This window comes from Dipodomys merriami, unplaced genomic scaffold (assembly GCF_024711535.1).
Source record: "Dipodomys merriami isolate MVZ:Mamm:240054 unplaced genomic scaffold, mDipMer1.0.p SCAF_1550, whole genome shotgun sequence".
NCBI classification, from domain to species: Eukaryota; Metazoa; Chordata; class Mammalia; order Rodentia; family Heteromyidae; genus Dipodomys; species Dipodomys merriami.
Window position 1 is genome coordinate 47,585 of NW_027202883.1, and position 27,416 is coordinate 75,000.

Below are 27,416 nucleotides of genomic sequence, written 5' to 3' on the forward strand. Positions count from 1 at the left end.
GGGACTGCATATTCAAGGGTGCTAGATATTTGAGCATAAATCACTTCTGAGTAGTACAGTAAAAGCTATATATAAACTTCCCCTAAAAATATAGGAATATACATTGGAGAGTTACAGAAAGACCATGCACATAACATTTTATGGACCAGAAATTCTGAAGGTTTTTTTGGCCTTAGAAAATATCTGCTTTACAAAAATATTTTTTCTGATAATTTTTCTTTTTATTTTTTTTGGTCATGGGGCTTAAACTCTGGGCCTGGGTGCTGTCCCTGAGCTCTTCAGTCCAGGCGAGTGCTCTACCACTTGAGCTATAGCACACTTCTGGTTTTCTGGTGGTTTATTGGAGATAAGAGGCTCACGGGCTTTTGTGCCTGGGCTGGCAATGACCTGTGATTCTCAGATCTCAGCCTCCTGAATAGCTAGGATTACAAGTGTGAGCCATGGATACCAGGCTCTCATAATTTCATTTTTAAACAGAAGGGAAGAATGATCATTTAAAATGAGAGATACTTACACAACTGTACATGATTAGAAACATTTTAAGAGAGCACAGAACCTAAGTATCTTTCGTACATAAAGGTAGGTAGCTTGTGTGTGTGTGTGTGTGTGTGTGTGTGTGTGTGTGTGTGTGTGTGTGTGTGTGTGTGTGTGTATGTGTGTGTCCCAGTCTTGGGGCTTGAAACCAAGTCCTGGGTGCTGTATCTGGGCTTACTTCCTCAAGGCTACTCTCTACCGCATAAGCAGAAAAAAACCAGAAATGGCACTGTGGCTCAAGTGGTAGAGTGCTAGCTAGTCTTGAACTGAAGAGTTCAGAGACAGTGCCCAGGCCCAGAATTCAGGCCCCATGATGGACAAAAAAATACAAAAAATAAATTAAAAGGCCATACGAAAAGATGAAGTCACAAAACAAACCCTGAAAATAAAAGCAACTTGAAACCTGTGACTGAGGCACAGGAAGTACTGCTAAGAAGGATACATTGTTGCAAATATGGCCAAGTAAGATTCAACCATGGAGGTGAAGGGGGAATCAGGAGGTAAAGCCAGGTACAGGATGCTTTTCTCTTCCTTTTGTGAATTTACCACATTTGTATGCACAATTCTTTCCTTTTATTCAGGATTCCCTGCACTAGGATCACTGGGTCACAGGGCATCTCTCCATTCTCTTTCACTTAACTTGGTGGTGAAAATAGGAGCAACTCATGGTCAAAATCCACTTCTGGTAGGAGTTACCAGTAGTCACTACCATCGATGAGGTAAAAGAAAACATCAACATTTCCTATTAGGTCCTCATCAATTGCTTTGTAATCAAAAGTGATGAAGGGTAGGGGCTAGGGGAGTCAGCTCAAGTACAAGATCCCCTGCAGAGGAAGAGGGATCTAGTTAGTAGCTAGAGGCTCTCAGTTTGAACTCTAGTACTTCTGTTTAAAAACCTTTAACTAGGGGCTAGGAATGGGGCTTAGTGTTAGAGTGCTTGCCTAGCAGGCATGAAGCCTTGTGTTCAGTTTTTCAGTACCACCTAAAAAGAAAAAGCCAGAATTGGGGCTGTGGCTCAAGTGGTAGAGTGCTAGCCGTGAGTTAGAGATGCTCAGGGACAGTGTCCAGGGCCTGAGTTCAAGCCCCAAGATTGTTTTCTCTCTGTCTCGCACTCTATGTAGACAGATAGCCAGATAGATAGATAGATAGATAGATAGATAGATAGATAGATAGATAGATAGATAGATAGATAGATAGATAGATAGATAGAGAGATAGATAGAGAGAGAGAGAGAGAGAGAGAGATAAAATTTCTACAGATAATCTGTTACAGATATAGATAGATCTGTTATCTTTAGCAGATAGATAATCTATAGAGTTTATCTATCTATATCTATATCAATTGGTATCTAGTTGTCATTTATATTCATGATTTCAGGACATCAAAGATTTACTCAACATAACCTCATTACTGCTTGTATTTCAATCTTGGGGTGTGTGTGTGTGTGTGTGTGTGTGTACCTACACATGCATGCTGGGGCTTGAAGTTATAGATCTGTGCTCTTGTGTGGCTTTCTGTTTTGTTTTTGTTTTCTTTCTCTCCTTTTCTCTTTCTTTCTTTAGGTGCTAGTTCTAGGCTTGATATCATGGCCTAGTTCCAGTCCCTGAGACTTTTACCCAAGGTAAAGCCACAGCTCTACTTTGGCTTTTATTCTTTGGTGTTGTGGTTAATAGGCAAGAAGAGTCTCATAGATTTCCCTGCCCAAGGTGGCTTTGAATTGTGATCCTCAGATCTCAGGCTTCTGACTATCTAGAATAGCAGGAATGAGCCACCAACGAATACCTAGCTTTGTTTGGCTTTCTGGGTTTCCATAGTACTCTGTCACTTGAAGCAAACCTCCAGCTCGGCATTTTGCTGCTTACTGGAGATAAGACCTCATTCATTTCTCTGTGTAGTCTAGCTTTTAGCATTGTAAATTTGCTGCACTTGTTGTGCGTTGACATCCTTGATTTCTTACGTGGAATTGTTCATAATCTCATTGAAGAAGTCTTGTGTGTGATGAATTGTGTGATTTTGGAGGTTCTCTATCTTTGATGGTTTAATTACAATGTGTTAAGTGATCACAGTTTGTTCTACTTGAAGTCTATTGGGCTGCTAAATGCTTGAATATATAGGCTCATGCTAGAAATCAAAATTGGAAAAGTTTTGATCATTACTCCTTCCTTTTTGTGTCGTGGGCCTTGAACTCAGAGCCTAGCTCTGTGCATGAGTCTCTCTGTGCTCCCCCCCACCACTTGTCAGAGTTGATCATTTCCATTTTGCTCTGTTCACATGTGTTCTGCTTGCCAAAATTTGCTGCTGAACACCTCTAGTCATTTATTTATTTCAGTTATTTCTTACAAGTTTTCACTTTTGTGAATTCCTGGTTTTACTGAAGATCAAAGGTTGGGCCTACATATAACCAGGAAATGATACCTGGAATTTGTGTGAGTGGCTCAGACCCCTTTAATTCTATTCTTACTGCCTTATCCTCTTTCCTGCAATCCACACCAGTGGCCAGTTGGGGCTTTCTTACAACTAGTTGACCAAAGCACAGCATTGGATCTAGTTTACTCCCAGTTCTGCAGGCTTTCTCTGAAAGATGGCCTCTGAAATCTTAGATTTAGAACTCTCTTGGCTTTCCATGCTTTCTCCTCTCTCTGTACCACACACACACACACAGACACACACACACAGACACAGACACACACACACACACACACACACACACACACACACACACACACACACACACACACACACACACACACACCAGACATTTAAGCCATGATTTCTTAAGTAGAACTATCTTTTGATACTTTAAATAGTCCAAAATACTTGATGTGGCACAAAGTAAATAGTTCATATTTTCTTTTTGTTGCCAGTCCTAGTGCTCCATCTCTTTCTTGGGTGCTATCCCTGAGCTTTTGTGCTCTACCACTTGAGCCACAGTTCTACTTCCAGAATTTAATGCTTATGAAGGCCCAGGTTTGATTCCTCAGTACCACATAAACAGAAAAAGCTGGAAGTGGTGCTGTGGTTCAAGTGGTAGGGTGCTAACCTTGAGCAAAAAATGCTCAGGGACATTGCCCAGGCCCAGAGTTCAAGCCCCAGGACTGGAAAGAAAAAAAGGAGGTAAAAATCTCACAGACTTTCCTGCCCAGGCTGGATTTGTACCATAAACCTCCTATGTAGCTAGGATTTCAGGTATGAGTCTTAGGTGCCCAGTTTAGGCATCCTACTTCAATAAAGCTTCCTCAGCCATTACTTGTGCAGAGCTCCTATCCCTTGTTTTTCAAGAACTTATTAAAGGCTTTGCCACATTCTTTAGATTTGTTGTCATTACATTTCTATTATTATTACTTCCCCCCATCACTGCCTCACTCTCTCTACCTTTCTCTCTCTCTCTGCCCTCTTCTTTTTTTCTTTCTCTCTCTTTCTCTCTCTCTCTCTCCTTCCTGGTGGGTTTTGAACTCAGGGTCAGGATGGGGTATCATTGGCTTAGTTCTTTTTTTTCTCAAATATGATGGCCTATCATTTGAACAACAACTTCAATTCTGGCTTTTTGATAGTTAACCAGAGATAAGAGTCTCATGGATTTTCCTATCTAGGCTGGCTTTGAACCACACTCCTCAGATCTCAGCTTCCTGTGTCACTAGGATTAGAGGTATGAGCCATTAGTACCCAGTTTCAAATAATATCATTTTTAGTTTTTTTTTCCTGAAGTCATTCATAGCTAAGAAACAATGATGCTAATTTTCATTAAGGAATTAAGCCTCTTCAAAGCCCCTTAAATTCCAAATGTTTTTGAGTTTTCATGCTTTCTCTGAAACCTATGGACTCGGCAAAGTATATATGTGTAAATTCACATTACCCCATCTGCCTAGCCCAGCTTGGCTACTGCCAACTTGCTTATTCTCCCTAACATTTGGGAACGGTGCTTTCTGTGGAGCTAAGATGTGCAAACCAAAGGATTCAAGCATACTCGGTAAGGATAAATCAGCCTTCATGAGGCCTCCTGTCCATGGAAGACCCATGCTGCAGGGAAGAGTTTGTTCCCAAGAAGAAGGGATGCAGATTGGAAAGAATGACCTGGTGTGCTGTAATTTGCACTGTGAATTTTATTGCTCTTTTGAAAACCACAACCACACAGATAATTGTTCATGAGGCCACTGCATTCACAGCCCATCTCCACTGATATTTTTTGCCAGTTGTGGGGCTTGAACTCAGCCTGGGAACTGCCACTAAGCTTTTTTGCTCAAAGGTAGAATTCTGCAACTTAAACCCATCACTACTTCTGGCTTTTTCTGTTTATGTCACACTTCATGCATGCTAGGAAAGCACTCTACCACTAAGCCACATTCCCAGCCTTCACTGATCTTTTTATGCATTCCATTTTTCACATGTTAAGTAGAAACCTTGTATATCACCAGGAGCAGAGAGGGACTTATAGCCTGTAACAGACCAATGCAATCAAAATAGTTACCTAGAGGGTGAAATGTGTTTCAAACTTAAATTTTAAAAACCCTAATTTAATTAGAGTTGGGAAAAGGATTTCCTAAAAAGATGACCTCTAAAACAACAGGCCTTGCTTCAGGGCTTATTAATGTTCAATGTCCTATGGTGTAGGGTGGGGCCATGGTTTTAAGTCACAGATTTTGCCCCAAAGGATTTCATAGATCCATAGAATAAAAGAAATTCTCAGAGAATGATGAGAGACTGAATCATTAAATGCCAGTGGTTTAGTACTAAGTGTTATAAATAAAATAAAGAAGGAATTACTCAGAAAAATGAATCTATGCACAGAAAATGGGCAAAGCAGTCTTAACTGGGTAATGAGATGAGAACTTGGGGGTGTGCCCTGCTTGGGATGTGAGATGATTGGGAGAGACAAAGGTATGCAGTCTTGACTAGAACATGTATTGAAACATGTATTCTAAAATCTAACAAACCTGGTCCAACAGTGATGCCTAAGCCACCTTAGAGTGGCTTCATCAGTACATCCAAACCATGCCCAGCCACAACCATCCACTTTAGCATTGGTTCATCAACTTATGCATTTGTGGTTCCTTTGCTATGGACCAGGGATGGAGCGTGCAGACCCAGGGCAAAGTCAGCAGATCCTAGATGGCTGCTTCTGAACATACCCTGTGGTTTGTTGATAACTGGCTTACACTTACATCCAAGACAAGCTCCTTGGCTGTAAGCCATGGAAAGATGACTGAGGCAGGAAAGTCAGAAGGAAAACAGTAAGTCTGATCATGGAAGTCAGGAATCTTCCATGTAGGCACAGTACCTAGGCCCTGGGTTCAAGCCTCAGGAATGGCACACCTAAAAAAAAATAATACAATAGTTGTAGCTAGTTTCAGTGACTGTAGTATTTGACCACACCTAGTGATTAATGTGGAGACTAAGAACAAAGTTTGGGCAGTATGCTTGCTTCTTTTTCCTCCTTTGGTGATATTCCACACTTTCCAGGCTTTAAATGATCCATTCCCCCTGGTAATCACCAAATGCAATTTCTAACTTTAATGCTCTTTCCCAGGCTTGGGGACTTAAAGGCCTGTCTACTAGACAGCTCCAGTTAGCCAGGCTATCTCTCAATGGTGAAGCAAAATTATTTGCCTAAAACAGAATTTGAGATTCCTTTCCCTGCTTGCTAGAACATTTCTCTTCCTACCATCTTCTCATTGTAATAGTTCTACCATCTATCTTATTATTTGCTTCAGCCAAAAGCCTACATCATCTTTGGAGCAAGTTCTAATGTCTCATTTTACAAAACCATTTCCACAAGCTGGGCACTAGTGGCTCACACGTGTAACCTTAGATACTTGGAAGGCTGAAATCTTAAGGTCACAGTTCAAAGCCAACCCCTACAGCATAGTCAGTGAAACTCTTATCTCCACTTAACCACCAAAATGGCCAAGAGTCCAGCTGTCACTCACATGTTCAGCATTACTAGAGTGAAAAACTAAGTGAGATTGCTAGGCTTTGAATTCAAGCCCCAGTACCAGCAAAAAGAAAAAGAAAAACAATAAACAACAAACACTACTTCATCTACTACTTTTACTCTATTGTTGACATTCTAATCTACACTGACCTGTACTAAACAATGGCCACACAGGGCTCCTGGCTTTCACTCATCATTTATTCTCCACATTGCCACCATGGTGAACCTTGAAAAGCACATATCACATAGTGATACCTCCTGCTATTATCCACAGTGGAAAGTTCTAGAAGAAACCCACATTGATTGCCCTTGCTTATATGACCCTATGTGACCAGACTCTTCTCTGGGTCATATGCATCTGCCACCATCCCTCTTCACTCATTTCATTCCAGTGACACGCAACCTTGATGTTCCTCAAAAACACCAAGTCTCCCACCTCACAACCTTTGCTCCAAGTGTTCCCCTCTGCCCAAAATCATCTTTCCCCAACTCTTTCCTTCATGACTTGTTTGCGGAACTCACACCTTAATTCATTAGTCACCATTTCCAGGAAGCCTCTTTTATATAGTTTTTATTTTGTCGGTCGTGGGGCTTGAACTTTGGGCCTGGGCATTGTCCCTCAGCTCTTCAACTCAAGGCGAGCACTCTACCACTTGAGCTACAGCGCCACTTCCTCCAGGAAGCCTCTTTTGATCATCTTAAGGTAGCTGCACCCAAGGTTGTGGTTGAGGCAGAACTTAAATAACTCCATTTCTCCATTTTCTTTTGTTTCATAGTGTTTGCCACTGTTTGGATTGGGGGGGGTCATGGGGCACGAAATATGGGCCTGAGCACTCTCCCTCAGCTCTTCAGCTCAAGGCTAGCACTCTACCACTTGAGCCACAGTGCCACTTCCCACTTTTTCTCCTGATGTGATGCTGAGGAATCGAACCCAGGGTCTCAAGCACTCTACCACTGAGCCACCTTCCAAGCCTGTTTGGATTTTTTAACTGTTTCTTTGTCAGTTAGTATCCTCATCTAGAACATCAGCTCTATGAAAATGAAGTTTTTATACATTTTAATTCCAGGCCATTCCTAGACATTAAAACAGAGCTTGGCTCCAAGTTTTCCTTCATTAAATAGTTGATGCAGGGCTGGGAAGGTGGCTCAGTGTTAGAGCACTTGCCTTGCATGATTGAGGCCCTGGGTTTGATTCCTCAGCACCACATAAGCAAAAAGCAAAAAGCCGGAAGTGGCGCTGTGGCTCAAGTGGTAGAGTGCTAGCCTTGAGCTGAAGAGCTGAGGGATAGCGCCCAGGCAAAGAGTTCAGGCACCACGACTGGACCATAAAATCAATCAATCAATCAATAAATAAATATTTGATGCATCACTGCCAAAGATGGTGGATACCGATGGCATGAACTTTCATAAAATCGTTGAGCATGCTGGCATCAATTTACCTCTCTGTCTGAAGATGAAGTTAATATACTATCTCTTTCAGAATGTAATGGGAGTCATTATAATCAACGGAGAGGCTCAAGTCTTTACCAATCATTGTGACACAAATATTAGAATCTATGGGCAGGGAGCCATTTGAAAGTGGTAATCACAAAATAATGGAGAAAGAAATTTGTTTTATTTATGAACCTCCTGAGATCTGAGAAAGTGGGCAGAAATAAAATACTCCCATTTGCAATCTAAACATTCATAAACACAGTTCACACTAAATAAAATTGCACTAACATTTTAACTGACATCAATAGACATTTTGTTAAGTGTTTTGTTTTTTGAGCTCATTTATATATCTATGGTAAGAAGACTCCCTTCCATTTGAATATTTTAGTGGATATACTTTTCAAATGAATGTCAGTGCTACCTTCTGTGATATCACCCTGGACAGAAGCCTTTTGTTGATAACATTGGGGTATCATTATAAGCTTACACTATTATATCTGAGTAGGAAATAGCAATGCACTGTGAAATTATAAAGGCAAACTTTCATGTGCATCATACTGCTTTTTTTCCTCCTCTCTCCTCTGTTATGAATCCCTATGTAGGACACCCGGCTGGTTCCACTTTGGCTCCTAAGGATTTGACAGGACCCGCAAAAATAAGGGAATGGTTGGGGAAGCAGGGGGAAGATATTGAAGGGATGACACAGATCAAGATGCACTGTAGACATGAATTGCTTGGTTTTTGGTTTTGATTTTTTTGTTTTGTTTTGTTTTGGTCATGGGCCTTGAACTCTGGGCCTGGGTGCTGTCCCTCAGCTCCTCAGCTCAAGGCTAGTGCCCTCCCACTTAAGCCAAAGCACCACTCCTGGCTTTTTTCTGCTTATATGGTGCTGAGGAATTGAACCCAGGGCCTCATGTGAGTGAGGCAAGCAGTCTTCCAATGAGCCACCTTCCCAGCCCCGAATTGCTTGTTCTGAATTCCAAACATTCACTACATAATCTAAAGATTAAGAAAACTGAGGTCAGGGGTGGTGAGAATTGTGAAATGGGAGACATGGTTCAAAAGGCACTGCACCCAGGAACTGCTCTGCTGCATGGCCGCATCTCTGTACAACTACCTAACTAAAACACACATAGACACAGACACAGACACACAGACACACAGACACACAGACACACACAGACACACGCACACACACACACACACACACACACACACTCTCTCTAATAGTGAAAACGAGAATGAAAAACTTAAACCTGGGAAAAAGGGGTACAGTCACTTCGGGCTCCTGATCAGAGTAGAGGTTGATTTTAAGGGGTGCCCCTAAATTTCTGAACTGGGTGATTGTCCACCTTGAAAGAATGAACTTGTGTCTCTGGGGGTTTGGGTTTTTAATGCAGGACATGCAGTACACAGAAAGGATCCCCCAGTTAACTAGGAACCACCTTCTCTTCCGCTGCCCTGTTCACCTGCTGCCAGCACCAATAAGCTGGGGAAGAAGAGGACCAGCTAGCCTGGAGGGGCCCAGGGCACTGACCTGGAAGCTAAGACTGTGTTTGTGAGCTGGAGCCAGTGGCTCACCCCTGTAATTGAAGCTACTCAGGAGGCTGAGATCTGAGGATCTCAGTTCAAAACTAGCCGGGGCAGGAAAGTCCATGACATTAATCTTAAGCTAACCACCAGAAAACTGGAGTGGTGCTGTGGCTTACAGTGGTAGAACATGAGACTTGAGCAGAAGAGCTCCAGGACAGTGCCTAGGCCTTGACTTCAAGCCCCAGGACTGACTAGAATAAAAATCATCTTTGATGTTTGTGGAACTCAAATTCAAGGTCCCAGTTGATTGAGTGTGTCTGGTTTTACAGGGCTCCAGCAGGTAGAAGAATTACTATATTGTTCTTTTTTTGACAGTCCTAGGGTTTGAACCCAGGGCTTGGGCACTGTCTCTGAGCTTGTCTCTGCTCAAGATTAGCATTCTATTACTTAAGACACAGCGCCACATCCTGCTTTTGCTGTTTACTGAGGAACCAAACCCAGGTCTTCATGTATGCCAGGCAAACACGCTACCACTAAGCCACATTGTGATTCCTGAAGAATAATTAGTATAATAATAAGTATATTTATAATATTTTTATACTTACATCATTATATTTCATTTACTATTGTAGCATGTATATTTTATCTATTATATATAACATTTATATTTATTTGTATATTTACTAGATATTATATAATATATAATGTATGTATGTTATAGAATATAATATGTAACATATTAATACATTTTATAAAAATGTTTTATATCATTGCACTTATAGCATTAATATAGTAATTATATTTATAATTCTAATATTTTGTAATAATAATTATTATGCTGGAAGAAAAACTGGGGGGTCTCCAGAGGACAAGAGGGCCCTGAGAATTGAGAGGGGACCCACTGGGCTCCTGTGCTTCCTTCCCATGAGTGACCATCACTGCTTGTGTTGGTGTTTGTGTGTGTGTATATGTTCTTATGTTTTTGTCAGTGTCAGTACTGGGGCTTGAACTCAAGGCCCTGCATAATGTGGCTGAGCTTTTGCTCAAGGCTGGTGCTCTACTATTTGAGCCATAGCCCCACTTCTAGCTGTTTCCAGTGGGTATTTGGAGATTAGATCTCATGGATTTTCCTGCCAGGGCTAGTTTCAAACTACCATCCTCAGAACACACCCACCAGAGTCAGTAGGATTACAGGTGTGAGCCACCATTGCCTGGCCTGTGTGTTTTGTGCTGGTACTTGGGCTTGAACTTAGAGCCAGGGCTTTGAATTTGTTGAGCTTGTTTTCTCAAAACCAACACTTTGCCCCTTGAGCCATATCTCCACTTCAAGTTAAGTGTCTCAGACATTCTTGTCCAGAATAGCTTTGTACCAGGATTCTCAGACCTCAACCTCATGAGTATCTAGGAATAGAGGTATGAGCCACTGGCACCCACTTTGTATATTTCTTAAATTAAATCCTGTACTCTCTCACTCCCAACCTTCAAGAGCTTCTGTTTCAGAATAAAATCCAAAGTCTCTACCATAGTCTAAGGGAACTTATCTTGGCTAGTGGTTCTCAAATACATCTAGAGGGCTTCTTTGAAGCAGGCAACACTGGACCCTAGCCCCTGACTAAACAGGTCTGGGCTGGACCTGCTAAAGTTCCTGGATGAGATCACTGCTTCTGGGTGGAGACCACACTTGTAACTCATTGCTCTGCACAAGCTGCCCACTGCCTGTCCTACAGCAAGCATATCCTCTACTCCACACACTGATTGTGATGTAGCCACACTGGTTTACTGACTCTAAGACAGGCCAGACACCCTCAACTTTGAGCTCATGACCCTACCTGATTCTGGGGCCTGGGTGAGTTGCCTTGATCTCCTAAGTCACTTTACCACATGACGCTTTTCTGAAATCATACCTCACTGTAAATTGCCAACACTCCTCCCTAGCACATCTCTCAATCTATTTTTCCATCATATATTCAAACATATTTATACATTCTCCACCCTCCCCCACCCCCACACACTAAAGCATAGAACTTCAAAACAAAGTTTTTCTTTTCTACTTGCTACAGTGTCTAGAACCTAATAAACTCAATAGATAAAAAAGAGTGAGATGGGTACTAGTGTCACACCTGGAATGTTAGCTATTCAGGAAATTGAGATCTAGAATCACTTTTTCCATTTATTTCCCATTTTGATTAAAAATTAACCATTAAAGAACTTTTAAAAAGAATCAAAACTTCCTTATTTTCTGCAGGTTTCCTTCACTCCCTTTCACCTAGTCTACCTCAACCTGTGTCCCCATGGGAGCTTTGGCATCTCAGAAAATGTTCAGTGCCCCAGACCCTAGTTAATTTCAGACAGAATCCAGCATTACCTTTAGTCATGTGGTGGGCAGAGCAGAAGGCATCTACCATGTGTGCTACCCAACACCTCTCATCCACACCTGTGCTACTTCCATACTCCCAGCCACACGAGCACCACTGTGTCACCATTGCTTACACTGGCCTAGGCATGGGCTTCCATGGTCATCAGGACAAATGTTCTGAGAGCTATTTTACCTGCAACAGGTGACATTTCCTGATCTGGGTAATCACTGGCACTGGAGCAAACCAGGGCCATGGCACTGCAGGATGCATCTCTCTGCAGCAAAACTTGGGGCCCTTCCTTCCCAGACACAATGGAGATCCTGGACAAGTCCCCTAGATGATTCCATGAATGTGTCTCACAGCCCTCATCTGTCAGAAATGAACAAAGAGGACAGAATTGTTCAAGTTATTTTCTTTCTTCATAGAAGGGTGCACTATCATCCTGCCCCCCAGAGCAAGGCAGCACACCAAATGGCGGGATCCACTTGGTTTTCATCCCAACCCAGGAATGATATTGTGCCTTTTCCTGTTGCTCAGGAGTCAGGATCACATCTTTGTAAACAATCTGTTACCAGGGCAATAGGTCACAGAAGGAAGACAGAAGGCATTATAACCATCAGTTCACCATCCCTAGCCAGGAGGCAGTGTATTTTGGGAGGCCATTGCTCAAAAACAAACACCCTTTTTACCTGCTAATGAAACTGCAACTCCACTGCACCCCATCTTTCTCATTATAACAAAAACTTAGAAGAAAAAGGAAAGAGTGTTTTGGACTTCTTGCCAGGACTGGCTTGAAACCACAATCCTCAGATTTCAACCTCTTGAGTAGTGCCAAGCTTTTCCATGAGACAATTCTCTCAAATTAACCACCAAGAAAGAAGCAAAAAGAAATAGACAACATTCCAGACCTTGAGCTGAAGATCATGGACAGCACAGCACACATGCCCTGATTTCAAGCCCATGACCTGCACATCATCATCATCATCATCATCATCATCATCATCATCATCATCATCATCATCGACATCATCATTATAATGTGAATTAAAAAAGTATAAGACCCTATTAAGAATATTAAAATTGAGTGAGTCAGGCATTTTTTGGTGGCTGACATGTAATCCCAGTTAGAAGCATGAAATCTCAGGATGGTGGTTAAAAGCCCACCTGGGCAGGAAATTCCATGAAGCTCTGATCTCCAACTAACCAGCAAAAAGCCAGAAGTAGAGCTGTGGCTCAAGTGGTAAAGCAACAGCCTTGAGCAAAAAAGCAAAATAAGTGACCAGGCCCAGATACATAGGGTAGGACAACTAATAATTAATTAATTAAATACAAATACATAAATAAAATCAGAATGGAAGATGAGCACAAAGCGCCAATTCCAAATCTTAAAATGAGCAGAGAATTGGTGGCTTACACCTGGAGCTCAAGCTACACAAAAGACAGAACTTGAAGATCTCGGTTCCAAGGCAAACTAGGCAGAAAAGTCCATTAGGGATTTGTGAATGTGTATGAGTCCTGGGTCTTGAAGCCAGAGCTTGAAATAGAAATATGTTTCTTAAAGGTAGCACTCTACCACTTTTTCTCTTTAGGGGATTAAATGGAGATATATCTTACGGACTTACCTGCCTGGGCTTTCAACCTCAATCCTCAGATTTCAGGTGCTGATATAGTACCCTCAGCTTCTTATCTTCTATGAGAATTTTATCTTCCATGAACTGCCAAAAAGTAAAAGAAGCGAGAAGTTGATCTGTGTGGCTCAAGCCACAGAGACTGCTTCCTTTTAGGGAAAACAAACAACAAAAACCCTCATACACAGTGGCCCTGCCCTGCTTTCAAACCCAGGAAGTTATCAGGCCCTATGTTCAAGCCCTAGGACCATCACCAACAACAACAAAAGAATGACTCAGGGACAGGGACTAGGCCCAGAATTCAAGCCCTAGGAACAGCATCAAAAATAAAAGAAAAACAAATTCAGAGACTGTGGCTAGGCTCCAGAGTTCAAGCTCTAGAACCAACACCAGGACACACACACACACACACACACACACACACACACACACGAGAAATGAACAAAATAATGAGAAGATGGCAAAAAAAGAGAAAAGTCAATGAAATATTTTTAAGTAGTAGCTCATGCCTATAATCCTAGCTACTGTAGAAGCTGAAATCTTAGGATTGTAGTTCATAGTCAGCCTGGGCATGTGTGCCAGTACTGGTGCCTGAACTTGTGCTGTTTTGCACAAGACTAGAACTATACTACTTCCAAACACTTGGTGATTAATTGGAGATGAGAGTCTCAACAACTTTCCTGCCCAGGCTGCCTTTGAACCACTATCCTCTGATTTTAGAGCCTGGGTAATGTCCCTGTCTTCCCATGAGAATCTATTTTTTTGGTTGGTCATGGGGCGTGAACTCGGCCTACACACTGTCCCTCAGCTCTTCAACTCAAGTCTAGTGCTTTACCTCTTGAGCCACAGTACCACTTCTGGTTTTTTGGTGGTTTATTGGAGATAATTGTCTCACGGACTTTCCTTCCCAGGCTGGCTTTGAACTGCAATCCTCAGATCTCAGCCTCCTGAGTAGCTTGGATTACAGGCGTAAGCCACTGGCACCCAGCTTTCTTTTTATTTTTTCTTTTTTGTGGGTGATGGGGCCCGCTCTAGCTCTGGATGCTGTCACTTAGCTCTTCAGCTCAAGGTAAGCATTTTACCACTGAGCCACCTTCCCAGCTCCCCCATGAGACACTTATCAGCTATGAATTACCAAATTTGTTTTACAAAGCCAGATGTTGAGATGCATCTCAAGGTTCAGAGCCTGTCAGCCTTGCTCAGGACAGGGGAGAGACTCCTGCACAGTGATCTTGCCCTGATTTCAGGTCTAGGAAACAGTCACCACTCCCTGTGTCCCAGCCCTAGGACCGGAACCAAAAAATAAATAACTCCCCCGTTTTCACTGTATTTGATGTTGGTATAATTTGTGAAGGGGAAGGGGAAGGGGAAAAACAAATTTTTTAAATAGGGATACAGGTGGACCTATTGCAACAATGAGATGTACAAGATATTATGTCGAAAAATGAACTTTACAGCTTTTGCCTGTGTGTGTGGGGGGGAACGGGGGGGGGGGAGGGTGGAGAACATTATATAAACAAAGCCATCAATGAAGCTGTGGCTCAAGCTGTCACAGTCTGCTAGTCTTGAGAAAAACAATACAAAAAATGCTTCATTCATAGTGGCTCTGCTCTGACTTCAAGCAGGAGAGTGGCCATGTCATGAGTTTAAGCCCTAGCACCAAAAATGAATGAATGAATGAATAAATAAATAAATAGAGCCAGAACTTTATCTGTGGCTCAAGCCATGGAGACTGCTAGTCTTGAGAAAGAAAGGGAAAAACCTCAGACACAGTGGCTCTGCCCTGATTTTATGACTAGCAAAAGTTAAGGCCCTATATTCAAGCCCTAGGACTAGCAATAAAGAAAAAACAAAACAAAACAAAAACAACAACAACAAAAACTTGGCAAAAACTCTGCAAAAAAGCCCAAGTCCTAAGTTCAAGCCAGAGGATCAGCACCTAAAATAAATGCAGAAAGAAAGACAAATGCGTAAAGAGCCAAAATTTGAACTGTGTCTTGAGGTGGGAAGCCTACTACGCTTGAGAAAAAATTAGGAACAATGACCAGCCCTTGAGTTAAAGTACTATAACAAGCTCCAAAACAACCAATAAAACTCAAAACAAAAACCTCAGAAAGAATGGCCAGGCCTAAATAATAAGCTAGATGACATGAACTTACAAAAAAGAGAAAAGGAATAAAAAATTAAGTGAAAAGGAGGGCAAAAATATTAGAGGCAATTCAAGATTTTAAAAAATATGGTTCATACCTATAATCCTACCTGCTCAGAGGGCTGAAATCTGAGCATTTGTGTTTTGAATCCAGCTTGGGCAGAAAAGTCCATGAGAATTCTTTTCATTTGTGCTATTCCTGGGCTTGAACTTGGGGAGTTTTGCTCAAGGGTAGAGCTCTACTGCTTCCTACCTATTGCTGCTTAATTGGTGAAAAACATCTCATGGATTTTCATGCCTAGGATGGCTTTGAACCTTGGCTCTCAACTTTCAAGACTCTGTATCGTCATCTTGGCTTCTTGTAGTACTCTTTTCCTTTCTGTATTTTTTGTCAGTTGTGGGGTTTGAACTCAGGACCTGTGTGCTGTCCCTGAGGCTCTTGTACTCAAGGCTTGTGCTCTACCACTTGTGCTATAGCATCACTTCTGGGTTTTGAGTGGTTAATTGGACATAAGAATCTCACAAGGGAACTGGAAAAGTGTCTCAGTGGTAAAGCGCTTGCCTTGCATGCTTGAGGCCCTGGGTTCAATTCCTCAGCACCACATAAGTAGGAAAAAAAGCCAGAAGTGATGCTGTGGCTCAAGTGGTAGAGTGCAAGCCTTGAGCTGAAGAGCTGAAGGAAAGCACACAGGCCCAGAGTTCAGGCCCAAGACCGGATCCCCCCCCCCAAAAAAAAAGAAGCTCAGGGACAGTGACCAGGCAGAAGAGTTCAAGCCCCAAGACCGGCAAAAAGAAACAAAGAAAAAAGAAAGTGAGTAATTAAGCTGTGGCTCAAGGTATGAAACCTGTTAGCCTGGAGAAAAAAGGTAAAAAACGTAAAGAAAAATTTAAAAATAAATTATTCCCAGTACCACACCTTCCAGTGCACTTTTCCCTACATCCTTAGTGTGCAGACAACCAGGCCAATGCCCCTGCTATATCCTATGTCTCAATGACAAAAATTTCGATTATTTGAAAACTGCCTTCCAAGAATTGCCACATGGGACCACATGGGGAATTATTGACCACATGCAATTATTGACCTCAAAAATATTTATTAACATGATTTCTTTGATTCTTGTGATTTTTCTATGTCCTTCTCATCATTACTTCCCTAGCACCTAGCAAATTACCTGGAATAAAAATAGAGAAACATGTCTGCTTACTGAACATCTGCATGTATATTTAGAATACTAAGCTAGTTTCAATGGGGTCATCAACACTGAAGATTTTTTACTATGAGCCTCATACTTTGGAAAAAACAAAACAAAACACATTTTATCCTCAAGAACTCTACATTTGCCAGTTGCCAGTCACTGATACTGTCATCCTAGTTACTAAAGGGAAGGAGGTGCTTGTGTTGTTCAAAAATATTGATGTTATAAAGATAAGGAAAAGCTGATAAATTATTATAGACTAAAAGAGATCAAGTATACACAACTACATATAATTCATGATCATGTATTTGTTTTTAGAGAAAAAAATTGATAAGGACAGAATTGAGCCAATTGGCAAAACTGGAATATAGACAAAAGATTAAGCAAAAATATGGCATTGTGATTAATTTACTGAAGTTGATAACTATACTGTGGCTATGTAATAATGGGACATTTTTGTCCTGAGATCAAGATTAAAATATGTAGGAATAGAGAACTACGAAATATACAATTTAATCTCAAATGTATGTCCACAAAGAGAACATACATGCAAGCATAAGTGATTAAGCAAATGAAGGAAAATATTAACCAACTGAATTTGCATAAAAATCACAGAAATAGTTTATATTCTTTTTGTAACTTTTCCTAAATTTGACTATTTTTAAACAATACTAGATTGAATAGTGAAGAGATGCACTTGAACTGCAGAAGATAAGTTCCTGAGGATTGTTCTGAGAAGGCTTAATGGAGAATGCATGCATTGGGGGATAAGAATAAAAGATCAAGTGGTACCATATGAAAATTATGGAAATCCAAACATTCAGACTACAACAATAAAGTACCAAGAGTAAGAAAATTCACAGATACAGAAAATAACTCAGGGCTACTGTGGATTGAGGGCTGAATGGTTTAATGGCCCCAAATTTTTGTTGAGGGTGATGGATATGTTTTGGATACGATAAAGGTGATGGTTCTACAATACTGGAAATGTACTGAATGTCAATGAATTGTGGTTATAATAATAAATGTTATTACTATTTCCCTATAAAGAATAAAAAATCATCCCAGTTTAGAGGCTACTGTTAGCAGGAAACTCCCTGACATTATATATTCACAGGAAACTGTACTCTTTATTTCTTACATTCAGTAGATTTTAAACATGTATTTCTTTATGTGTTTTTTTCTTCTTTTAAGGTAGAACTTTGCTAGCACAGGCCGGCCAGGAATGTGCAATTCTGCTACTTTGTTCCTTGAGGAATGTCTTTCTTCTACACAAGACATTCCATAATAAAATTTATTATCTAATAACAAAAGCAACAAGATCAAGTGTTACGTTCCTTACCCTAGGACTTAGGAGCAAACAGGACATCCTGACTTATATCAGCTCCCTCTGTCCAGAAAGCTCCTGAGCCTGGGAAAGATAGGCATAAAAGGAAAAAGCATCCCTTGTCCTGTGCATGAGCAGGCAACCGAATATATGTTGTATTAAATATTTCTCTGGATATAGAACCTCCCTACCCCTCTCTGACCTTAGATATGCATATAGCTCCCAAGTCACCAACAAAGAGCAAGGCTTTGCCCAAGGCTATTACTTCCGTATGGTAAATGGTTACTATCTCAGTTTTTAATTCACTGAAGTGTCACAAATAAATGAATCAAAATCACCAAGAAGTAATAACTTACCCTGGCAAGTTTGTCTGGTTTGCAGGAGATGTACAGCTGGGAAAACAGCTCTGTTATCCCTTCAGAAAAATCTTCATCTCCTGAAAAAAACAAAGTCTCACATGAAAAATATTCCAGCAAAACTGCTGAGGTTCACAAGAAAGGTAAGAAGGAAGAGGAGTGAAGGCAGCAGAAGTATTCATAACAATTTAATGAGCATGGAATATGAGTGCTTATACAATTTTTTTCCTTTCCTTCTGAGGGTTTTCTGATGCATTGTTATCATTATCCAGTCTTTCAGTTAATGTCCAATTAAGACAAACATTTCTGACACTTTTCTTCCACCACTGGTTAAGCTGAAGCTACAGGTGCTACGGATAATAATATTCACTCGGCCTTCTGAGCTTTCTTGGCAGACTTGGTGACCTTGCCAGCTCCAGCAGACTTCTTGTCCACAGCTTTGATGCCACACACAGCAACTATCTCCTATTACAAACAGCAAGATGATCCAGAGGAGAATAGTCAAAGAAGCTCTCCACATACACAGGCTTGCTGGAATCATATGAAGCATGACAGCATCACTACACTTCAGGAATTTAGGACTAGCTTCCAGCTTCTTACCAGATCTGCGTTCAAGCATCTCTTTCCACTCAGTAAACTTACAAGCAATTTAAGCTGAGTGCCAATCCAGGACAGAGGCATAGGAAGCACTAGTTTGGCCTGGATGGTTCAGGAAGGTCACCCAAGCTGTGAACCTAAATGCTTCCTTGGGTGGATCATTCTTGTTGTCACCACCAATGTTGTCATGGCAAACATCTTTGGCTGACATGCTTATAGAATTTTTTTGTGCACAGTATGTCAATGGATGTTCTTAATGGGCTTATAAGAGAAGTGGGTATTATCACACTTGTGTGATAAAGATAATGCAGGCTGGAAGAGGTCAAGAATTTTTACAAGATCTCCTAGCAAAGATAAGAAGTTAAACCTTGGCCTCCACTCTCAATGTTCTTTGCACCACATTACAGAAGAATGAATGGAGAGTATGAAGCAGATATTATATAAAGAAAATGGAATTCAGGGCTGGGAATGTGGCTTAGTAGTAGAGTGTTTACCTTGCATGCATGAAGCCCTGGGTTTGATTCCTCAGTACCACACAAACAGAAAGAGCTGGAGGTAGCACTGTGGCACAAGTGGTAGAGCATTAGACTTCAGCAAAAAGAGGCTCAGGGACAGAGCCCAGGCTCTGAGTTCAAGCCCCAGGACCAGAAAAAAAGAAAAAGAATAAAAGAAAATGGAATTCAAGTTGGGACAGTAAGACTCCAGGAGAATCCAGGTTATCCAAGAAAATGGGAAGAGTTTCAGGCAGAGGAAATGAGTGCCAAGATTAGGGGGATGAAAGCATAGCAGGAAGTTTAGAATAAGCAAAGGAAAAAACAACAAAATAGGATCCAGCTAAGACTGAGCCTTTATACCCTCTTAATATCTCAAAGTTTCTACCAAAGAGATGAGGAACTACTGATGATTTTTAAAACAGAGACAGGTAAGATCAAATTTAAATCCAAGAAAGATCACTTTAGTGGCTGAGTACAGAACTTATCAGCACTAATCTAGGAATAAACAAGAAAGTAAAATTGAGTCAATAATCCATGATCCAAGTAAGAGACGGTGATGTGTAAATCAGGGGGAGAAAGGATTCTTAAATGTTGGAAGGGTGCTAAGGAAAATGTTGAAATTATCATGAAGATGGGAACACAGAACACCTTAGTAGAGAAACATGCAAACATAAGGATAAGTCAAGAGCAAACTATAATCAAGACAGACAAACAAATTGTCAGGAAATATTCTTTTCCTCTTTACACACCTAAATCCTATCCATTCACCCACTTTGAAACCAGCCTAATGTTTTAGACTTTAGAATCTATATATTTATTAATCACCAGTCTATAGCTTCAAAGGGCAAATTATTACTTCTTTATACCTGCCATTGTCTCCAAAAGTCCCTGGTTGGTGGGAGGGGGGAATGTATCATGGCTCATTTGTCCCTCTCAGTTGGCATTTAAGAGAGAGAATTAAAATGACTTAGCAATCCAAGTTTAACATGGATTGTGAAGGTGATCTCATTAATACCATCCTTACTTATGTACCTCATTTAAGCAACATTTAATTATTCCAACTAAATCCTGCTGGGTGCAAGAAATTAATCTGAAAACATAATGAGATAACAAAGTATTGACAAAATGATCCAATGGCATGCAGAATTTTTTATTTATATTTATCTCACTCTGTTCTAAACATATTTAATATGTACTTAGAATATAATTAATATTTGAATATGTACATTGAATTTACAAATGTACAAATATACAATGTATTATGTTTGAGTTTATTTAAATAAACTTTTTTTGGTAAGAGTTGTGAACAAAAAGGAAATGGGTCACTGTTGTGGCTCATGTCTGTAATCCTAGCTATTTGGGAGGTGAGAATGGAGAATTATAATTTGAGGTCAGGCTTAACAGCACAGTTTGTGAGATCCCCTTCTCAGCCATAGCCTGGTACAGTAGTATCTGTTCATCCTCTTACATTAATGTGAGAGGCCAAAATTAAGAGGATCTCAGTTCCAGCCCAACCTGGGCAGAAAATTTTAGGAGATTCCATCTCAACAGAGAAGCTGAACACAGTGGCAAATGCCTGTGATCCTAACAATGACAGGAAGACTGAAATGGGTAACTCTAGTTCAGGCCTGCATCCAGGAAAAACCAGACTCTCCCTGAAAACAGTCAAGGGAAAAAAGGGCCCAAGGCATGGCTCAGTGGTACTGTGCCTGCCTATTGACTTTGAGTGAGTTGAGCTCAAACCCCAGTACCACCATAAACAAAGGTAAACAATGGTGGAAGATCACTGTCAAATGCTTTCCACTGAATGAAATATATATTAGGCAGGAGTGTGGCCCAGTATTAGGCTAGAGGTGGAACTCTGTCTTAGAGGACTTAGCTGAGGCTCTGTGTTTGGGGACTGGCACTGCGGTAAGGAGAAGTTGCATTGAAAGTATGTAGGATGGTGCTGGTGGTTCATGGCTATAATCACAGCTACTCAGGAGGCTGAGACTTGGAGAATGGACCTTTAAAGCCAGCCAGGCAGAAAATTCTGTTTAGATCTATCTCCACTTAGCAAGAAAAAGACAGACTGGTATCTTGGTTCAGAGTGGTAAGACATCAGCTCAGTTCAAACTGTGGTCCTGGCACCAAAAACAACAATAAATAAATAAATAAATAAAATAATAAAGTGTGGGCTTTGGAGGAACTTTGTAAGAAGGAAGGGCTCTCCCAAAATAGGAAGACATATTCTTAGGCAAAGGGATGGTAAGGACCAAGGATGCTGATGGAAAAAGATGACCAACACTGCCACACCACCAGGTTCCTAAATTTATCGCCCATTAGCTACTTCCATTTTTTCCATACTTCATTGAGATATCATTAAATGCCAACATCACTGCTGAATTCTCAACAAATATCACTGAGGAGGGCTGGCACAGAGTGTGAGAGGAGCTGGGAAGGAGTCTGTTTTCGGAGTCATTTCTGGTGAACATAATAGACAAAAATCCAACTGTTTAGAAAATGCCTCCAAGTCCTCTGAATGGTATTTAAAGATCAAGAGTCCCATTCGTGGGCAAAACGAGATGCTGATTACATGAACGAATGCTGTTAATTGCACAAATAAGTTTATAAATAACACAATTGTCATATTGAGGCCTAGTTAGAAAAAAATGCAACTATCTAAACACATCACAATGGCTTTATGTGTTTCCTAAGTTAAGCCATCTAAAAAGAAGATTTTTTTATCTATTATATCTTTGGAATCATGAAAATAATTAGTATCTCTTAGTTAAGACTATTATACAGTATTTATTTTTCTGTTTGTGGAGCCTGAACTCTGGGCCTGGACACTGTCCTTGGCTCTTCAGCTCAAGGCTAGCATTCTACCACTTGAGCCACAGCGCCACTTCAACTTTTTCTGCTTATGTGATGCTGAGGAACTGAACCCAGGGCCTCATGCATTCAAGGCAAGCACTTTACCACTGAACCACCTTCCCAGCCCCTGAATACAGTATTTCTTTTAGTACTTATTTTAACAACCTGTGAGGAATTAGATTGGGTTACCTTATAGATGAGAAAACAGCTCAGTATCAAGGAACTTTTCAAGGTCACCTGGCTTTAGTAAATGACAGATCTTCATTTTAACACAGTGGAAAACTCCAAAAGCCCATCATAGTTAACTGCAATCTCAATATTTCAGAACAACATTAAGAACTTACATTCAAAAAACTTTTTTCTTTTGTGCAAGTCATGGGGCATGAACTCAGGGCCTGGGTGTTGTCCCTGAGCTGTTTCAGCTCAAATCTAATACTCTATCACTTGACTACAGCTCCACTTCGGGCTTTGGGTAGTTAACTGGGGATCAGAGTCTCACAGACTTTGCTGGTGAGCTGGCTTTAAACCCAGATCCTGGATCTCAGCTTCCTGAGTGGCTAGGTTTACAGGTGTGAGCCATTAGAAAATATTTTCTAATCAGGAAGCAAGCTTTTACATAGACTAAGTAGTCATTTATTAGTAAGGTGTTATACAACTGTCTAGTTTGAACTCTTAGAACACACGGCTGAAAACAACAAACAAAAAAGAAAATGTCCCAGTCTGCAGAAAATCTGTACTCAAGGAATAAAGAAAGTCCCTCCCTGAGAAATGTTCAGTCTTTCTGTAGAAAACTTGAAGACTAGTTATTTTACAGTAGATTAGAAATAGAAAAAACCAAATGAGATTAAGAGGATATTAGTGACAAGCACACTGACAGTTCAAAGAAGTAAAAGAGAAACCCATCTTTAAATGCACTGACATTTGGAAAATTTTAATTTTGCAGCCCTCATACTAGTCTCAGGACCTCTTAATACTTTTAAATTTTTGAGAGCCCCCAAAGAGCTAATTAAAAATGTAAGTAGACAGGCTTGGAAGGTGGCTCAGTGGTAGAGTGCTTGCTTTGCATGCATGAGGTCCTGGGTTGGATTCCTCAGCACCACATAAGTAGAAAAAGCCAGAAGTGGCACTGTGGCTTAAGTGGTAGAGTGCTAGCCTTGAGCTGAAGAGCTGAGGGACAGTGCGCAGGCCCAGAGTTTAGGCCCCACAACTGATAAAAACAATGTAAGTAGAGGTAGGAACTGGTGGCTCTCACCAGTAATCCTAGCTACAGATTCGGGAGACTGAGAGCCATAGATTGCTATTAAAAGCTAGCTGGCTTCCAATATATAACCCCTCTTTTCACTGTATTGGATGTTGGTATAATTTGTGGAGGGGAAAGGAAAAACAAAGTGTTGAAATAGGGATACAGGTGGACCCACTGCAACAATATGTACAAGACGTTATGAAAACAGTTTACAACTTTAGCAGGGGAAGGGAGGGGAAGGGGAAACAAAGGAGGAAGCAACAATGCTTGATAAGAAATGTACTCATTACCCTACTCATGTAATTGTAACCCTTCTGTACAGTATTTTCACAATAAAAAAACACAAATTAGAGGGAAAAAAAAGCTACTGGAGCAGGAAAGTCAGTGAGACTCTTATTTCCAATAAACTACTCAGAAAAAAAAACAAAAAACAAAACAAAACAAAAAACAAAGTACACCTGTGACTCAAGTGGTAGAGTGCAGCTCAGGATCAATGCCTAGGTGCTGAATTCAAGCCCAGGACTGCCACAAAAATAAATTAAATAAAAAATAGGGGATACACACACACACACACACACACACACACACATACACACACACTAAAGAAACAGACAGATACAGACAGATATGTTAAAAAGTAGAACACATCCAATGAGCAATGCATCAGGTATTGAGTTCAAGTCCTAGTTTCACATCCCAAACAAAAGAAAAATTAGAACTGAAGTGCTTATGGTAGTTTTGCAAACTTAAGAAAAAAAAAACAGTACTTGTTTATATACATTTATTGAAAATAACTGTAATTTCCACAAAAGGTGAAATTTCAGCAGAATAATACAATTGTTTTACATCTTTAATGAATCTCTTTATCCTTTAGCCTAATGAAAGACACATGTATTCTCATCTGCTTTTACACTCTGTCTGCTGGGGTATGTTGTTTTAAGTATATGAAGGAAATCTACCTCACAAAGTCACTTAGTTAGAAAAGGAAGAAGTTTTAGTAGCCTTCTCAGATTATCAGTAAAGGAAATGCTTACATATTCCTTAATACTATACTAAAACTCAAGTAGTGTCATCTCTTAAAATTTAGTTGTAATGATATACATAGCAATGAGCCTGAAGCTATACCATAAGATTTTCTGATTGGATGTATTGAATTAAAATCCATTAGTCTTTTTTTTCTTTTGCCTGTGCATCATTTGCTAACATCACACATTAAATAATGGGAAAATACTCACTCCGAGTCACACAAATCTTTCAAATGCTGACCAACTGTCTTGAAATGAATGAATATAGCTGTTATTTTCAACACAGATTTCATCAGCATAGTCTGTAAACAGCACTGGGAAGCTACAAAGCTCAACAGATCAATAAATCCACTCTACAAATTGAAAGTTAGTTTGAATGTATATCATGACTCATACATAGTTGCTTTTCTTGTTGTAAAGGCTCATTTCATTCACTTTTAAGAAATGTTCACCAAATAGTATTCTAGTCTCTGGGCTGGGAAGGTGGCTCAGTGGTAGAGTGCTTGCTTTGCATGCATGAGGCCCTGGGTTCGATTCCTCAGAACCACATAAGCAAAAAGAAAAAACCGGAAGTGGCTCTGTGACTCAATTGGTAGGGCGCTAACCTTGAGCTGAAGAGCTGAGGGACAGCGCCCAGGTCCACAGTTCAGGCCCCCCGACCAGATCCCCCTCCCCCAAATAAAGAATTCTAGTCTCTGTGACCACTTGTATACTTCATAGTGAAAATGGCATTCCATGGCAAAGCATGTAGTTCAATTAAACACTACAAATGGGCTAGGCACTGGTGGCTCATGCCTGTAATCCTAGCTACTCAGGAAACTAAGACCTAAAGATCATGGTTCAAAGCCAGCTCAGGCACGAAAGTCTGTGAGACTCTTTCTCCAATAAACTACTTAAAAGAAGACAGAAGTGGTGCTGTGGTTCAAGTGGTAGTACACTACCCCTGAGCAAAAAAAGTTTAGGGTACTACCCAAGCCCTAAGTTCAAGTCCTAGGACCAGCTTAAAAGAAAAATTCAAAAGTGAATTCATTCATTCCACTTTTTAAAAATAGCCAATTAGCAAAGAATATGTTAGAAATATATTTAATTAAATGTTAAAATAAAACAAACCTAATTATTCATTTGTCCAGAAATTATATTTTATATTAACTGCCACATTACCTAATTACTGTAAAAAATGAGCAGCTTCAACATTCATATTTCGTAAGAGATACAGCAGGCTTTAAATTGTGGAGGCGGGGAGGGGGGAAGAGTGTCACTCACATTTTAGGTACTACCACGTTTTCTGCCTCAATTCAAGATGGGATTAAGGGTCCCATAAGTCACAAGGTACAGCTGAAGTATCCAGAGATATAAAGAAATGTCAGTCAAACTGAAGACAAACTCTGAAAAGAGCAGTCTTTAACTGTAAACACTGGCAGGGGTATATGAACAATATCAGTATGAGGGATGCTAAAAGGAGTCTGACAGGAAAAAAAAAGAAGACATAAGCAAGAGGCTGACATGTCTGAACACCTAGACAGGGGGAAAGTTGCAAAAAGGATTCTACATGAAAATTCTCACTGCAAAAATGAGAGAGATGCAGGGTACCAGTGGCTATCCTTTTCACACTGCTACTTAGCTGGCTGAGATCTGGGGATCATAGTTGGAAGCCAGCCTAGGAAGATAACTCCAAGAGATTCCTATCTCTAATCACAAAAAAAGCTGGAAGTAGAGGTGTGGTTCAAGTCCTTGAGGGCCTAACTTTAAGCAAAAAGCTCAGGGACAGCAAGCAGACCTTGAGTTCAAGCCCCAGGACCAGCATAGGTGTTGTGAGCGCGTGCACACATACACACAATTTACTGTAGTTTACTCAAGGCAAAATATAAATACACTGCATCTTCCAACTCAGATTCTGAGTTTTCATATTACCTTTCTTCTCTTCTTCCTCTTCCTCACAAAAGTCTGCTAGGGAAAATACGTCTTTGAGTTGTTCTAATTCAAGTATTATAGCCTCTAATTTTTCTCCACTCAGAGAATTAAGGACAGATTTCACCTGAATGAAGATAATAAAATATTGTGGAAATATGAATGAAAAAAAATCTCACAAGGAGAAAAGACTGAAGAGCGCATGCCAACACATCAGTGTGTGTGTGTGTGTGTGTGTGTGTGTGTGTGTGTGTGTGTGTGTGTGTGTGTGTGTGTGTGTGTGTGTGGTGTGTGTGTGTGTGCTAGTCCTAGGGCTCGAACTCAGGGCCTGGGCACTTAGATTTTGTGCTCAAGTCTAGTACTCCATTATCTGAACCACAGCACCACTTCCAGCTTTTTGGTGGTTAATTGGATATAAAAGTCTCACAGACACTTTTACCTGAGCTGGCTTCACACCATAATCATCAGATTTCAGTCTCCTAAGTATCTAGGGTTGCAGTACCCAGTTCTATTTTTTTTTTTGCTGGTCCTGGAGCTTGAACTCAGGACCTAGGAGCTATCCCTGAGGCTCTTTGTGCTCAAGGTTAGTGCTGTACCACTTGGAGCTACAGCACCACTTCCAGCTTTCTATGTGATTTATCAGAGATAACTTATCTGGCCTGGCTTTCAACTAACCTCATATCTAGCCTCCTGAGCTAGGATTAGAGCCATAATTTTTTTTTTGGTCGTGGGGCCTGAACTCTGGGCCTGGCCCTATCCCTCAGTCTTCAGCTGTAGACTAGTGCTCTACCACTGGAGCCTTAGCCCCACTTCTGGGTTTCTGCTTATGTGGTGCTGAGGAATCGAACCG

The 27,416-nt window shown here is 40.7% G+C and overlaps 1 protein-coding gene across 1 annotated transcript in view; it reads right to left on the minus strand.

The window, feature by feature from the left end:
- The window catches only part of LOC138827406 (protein FAM114A2-like), a 73,092-nt gene that overhangs the window by 6,847 nt on the left and 38,829 nt on the right, over window positions 1–27,416 (minus strand). Inside the window, exons 6-9 of the mRNA XM_070022911.1 lie at window positions 26,570–26,693; window positions 18,444–18,523; window positions 13,410–13,502; window positions 11,980–12,156 (exon numbers count right to left, since the gene is read on the minus strand). Of these exons, the coding sequence (XP_069879012.1) occupies window positions 13,428–13,502; window positions 18,444–18,523; window positions 26,570–26,693 (279 nt within the window). The 3' untranslated portion in view covers window positions 11,980–12,156; window positions 13,410–13,427. The remainder of the gene's footprint in view (window positions 1–11,979; window positions 12,157–13,409; window positions 13,503–18,443; window positions 18,524–26,569; window positions 26,694–27,416) is intronic.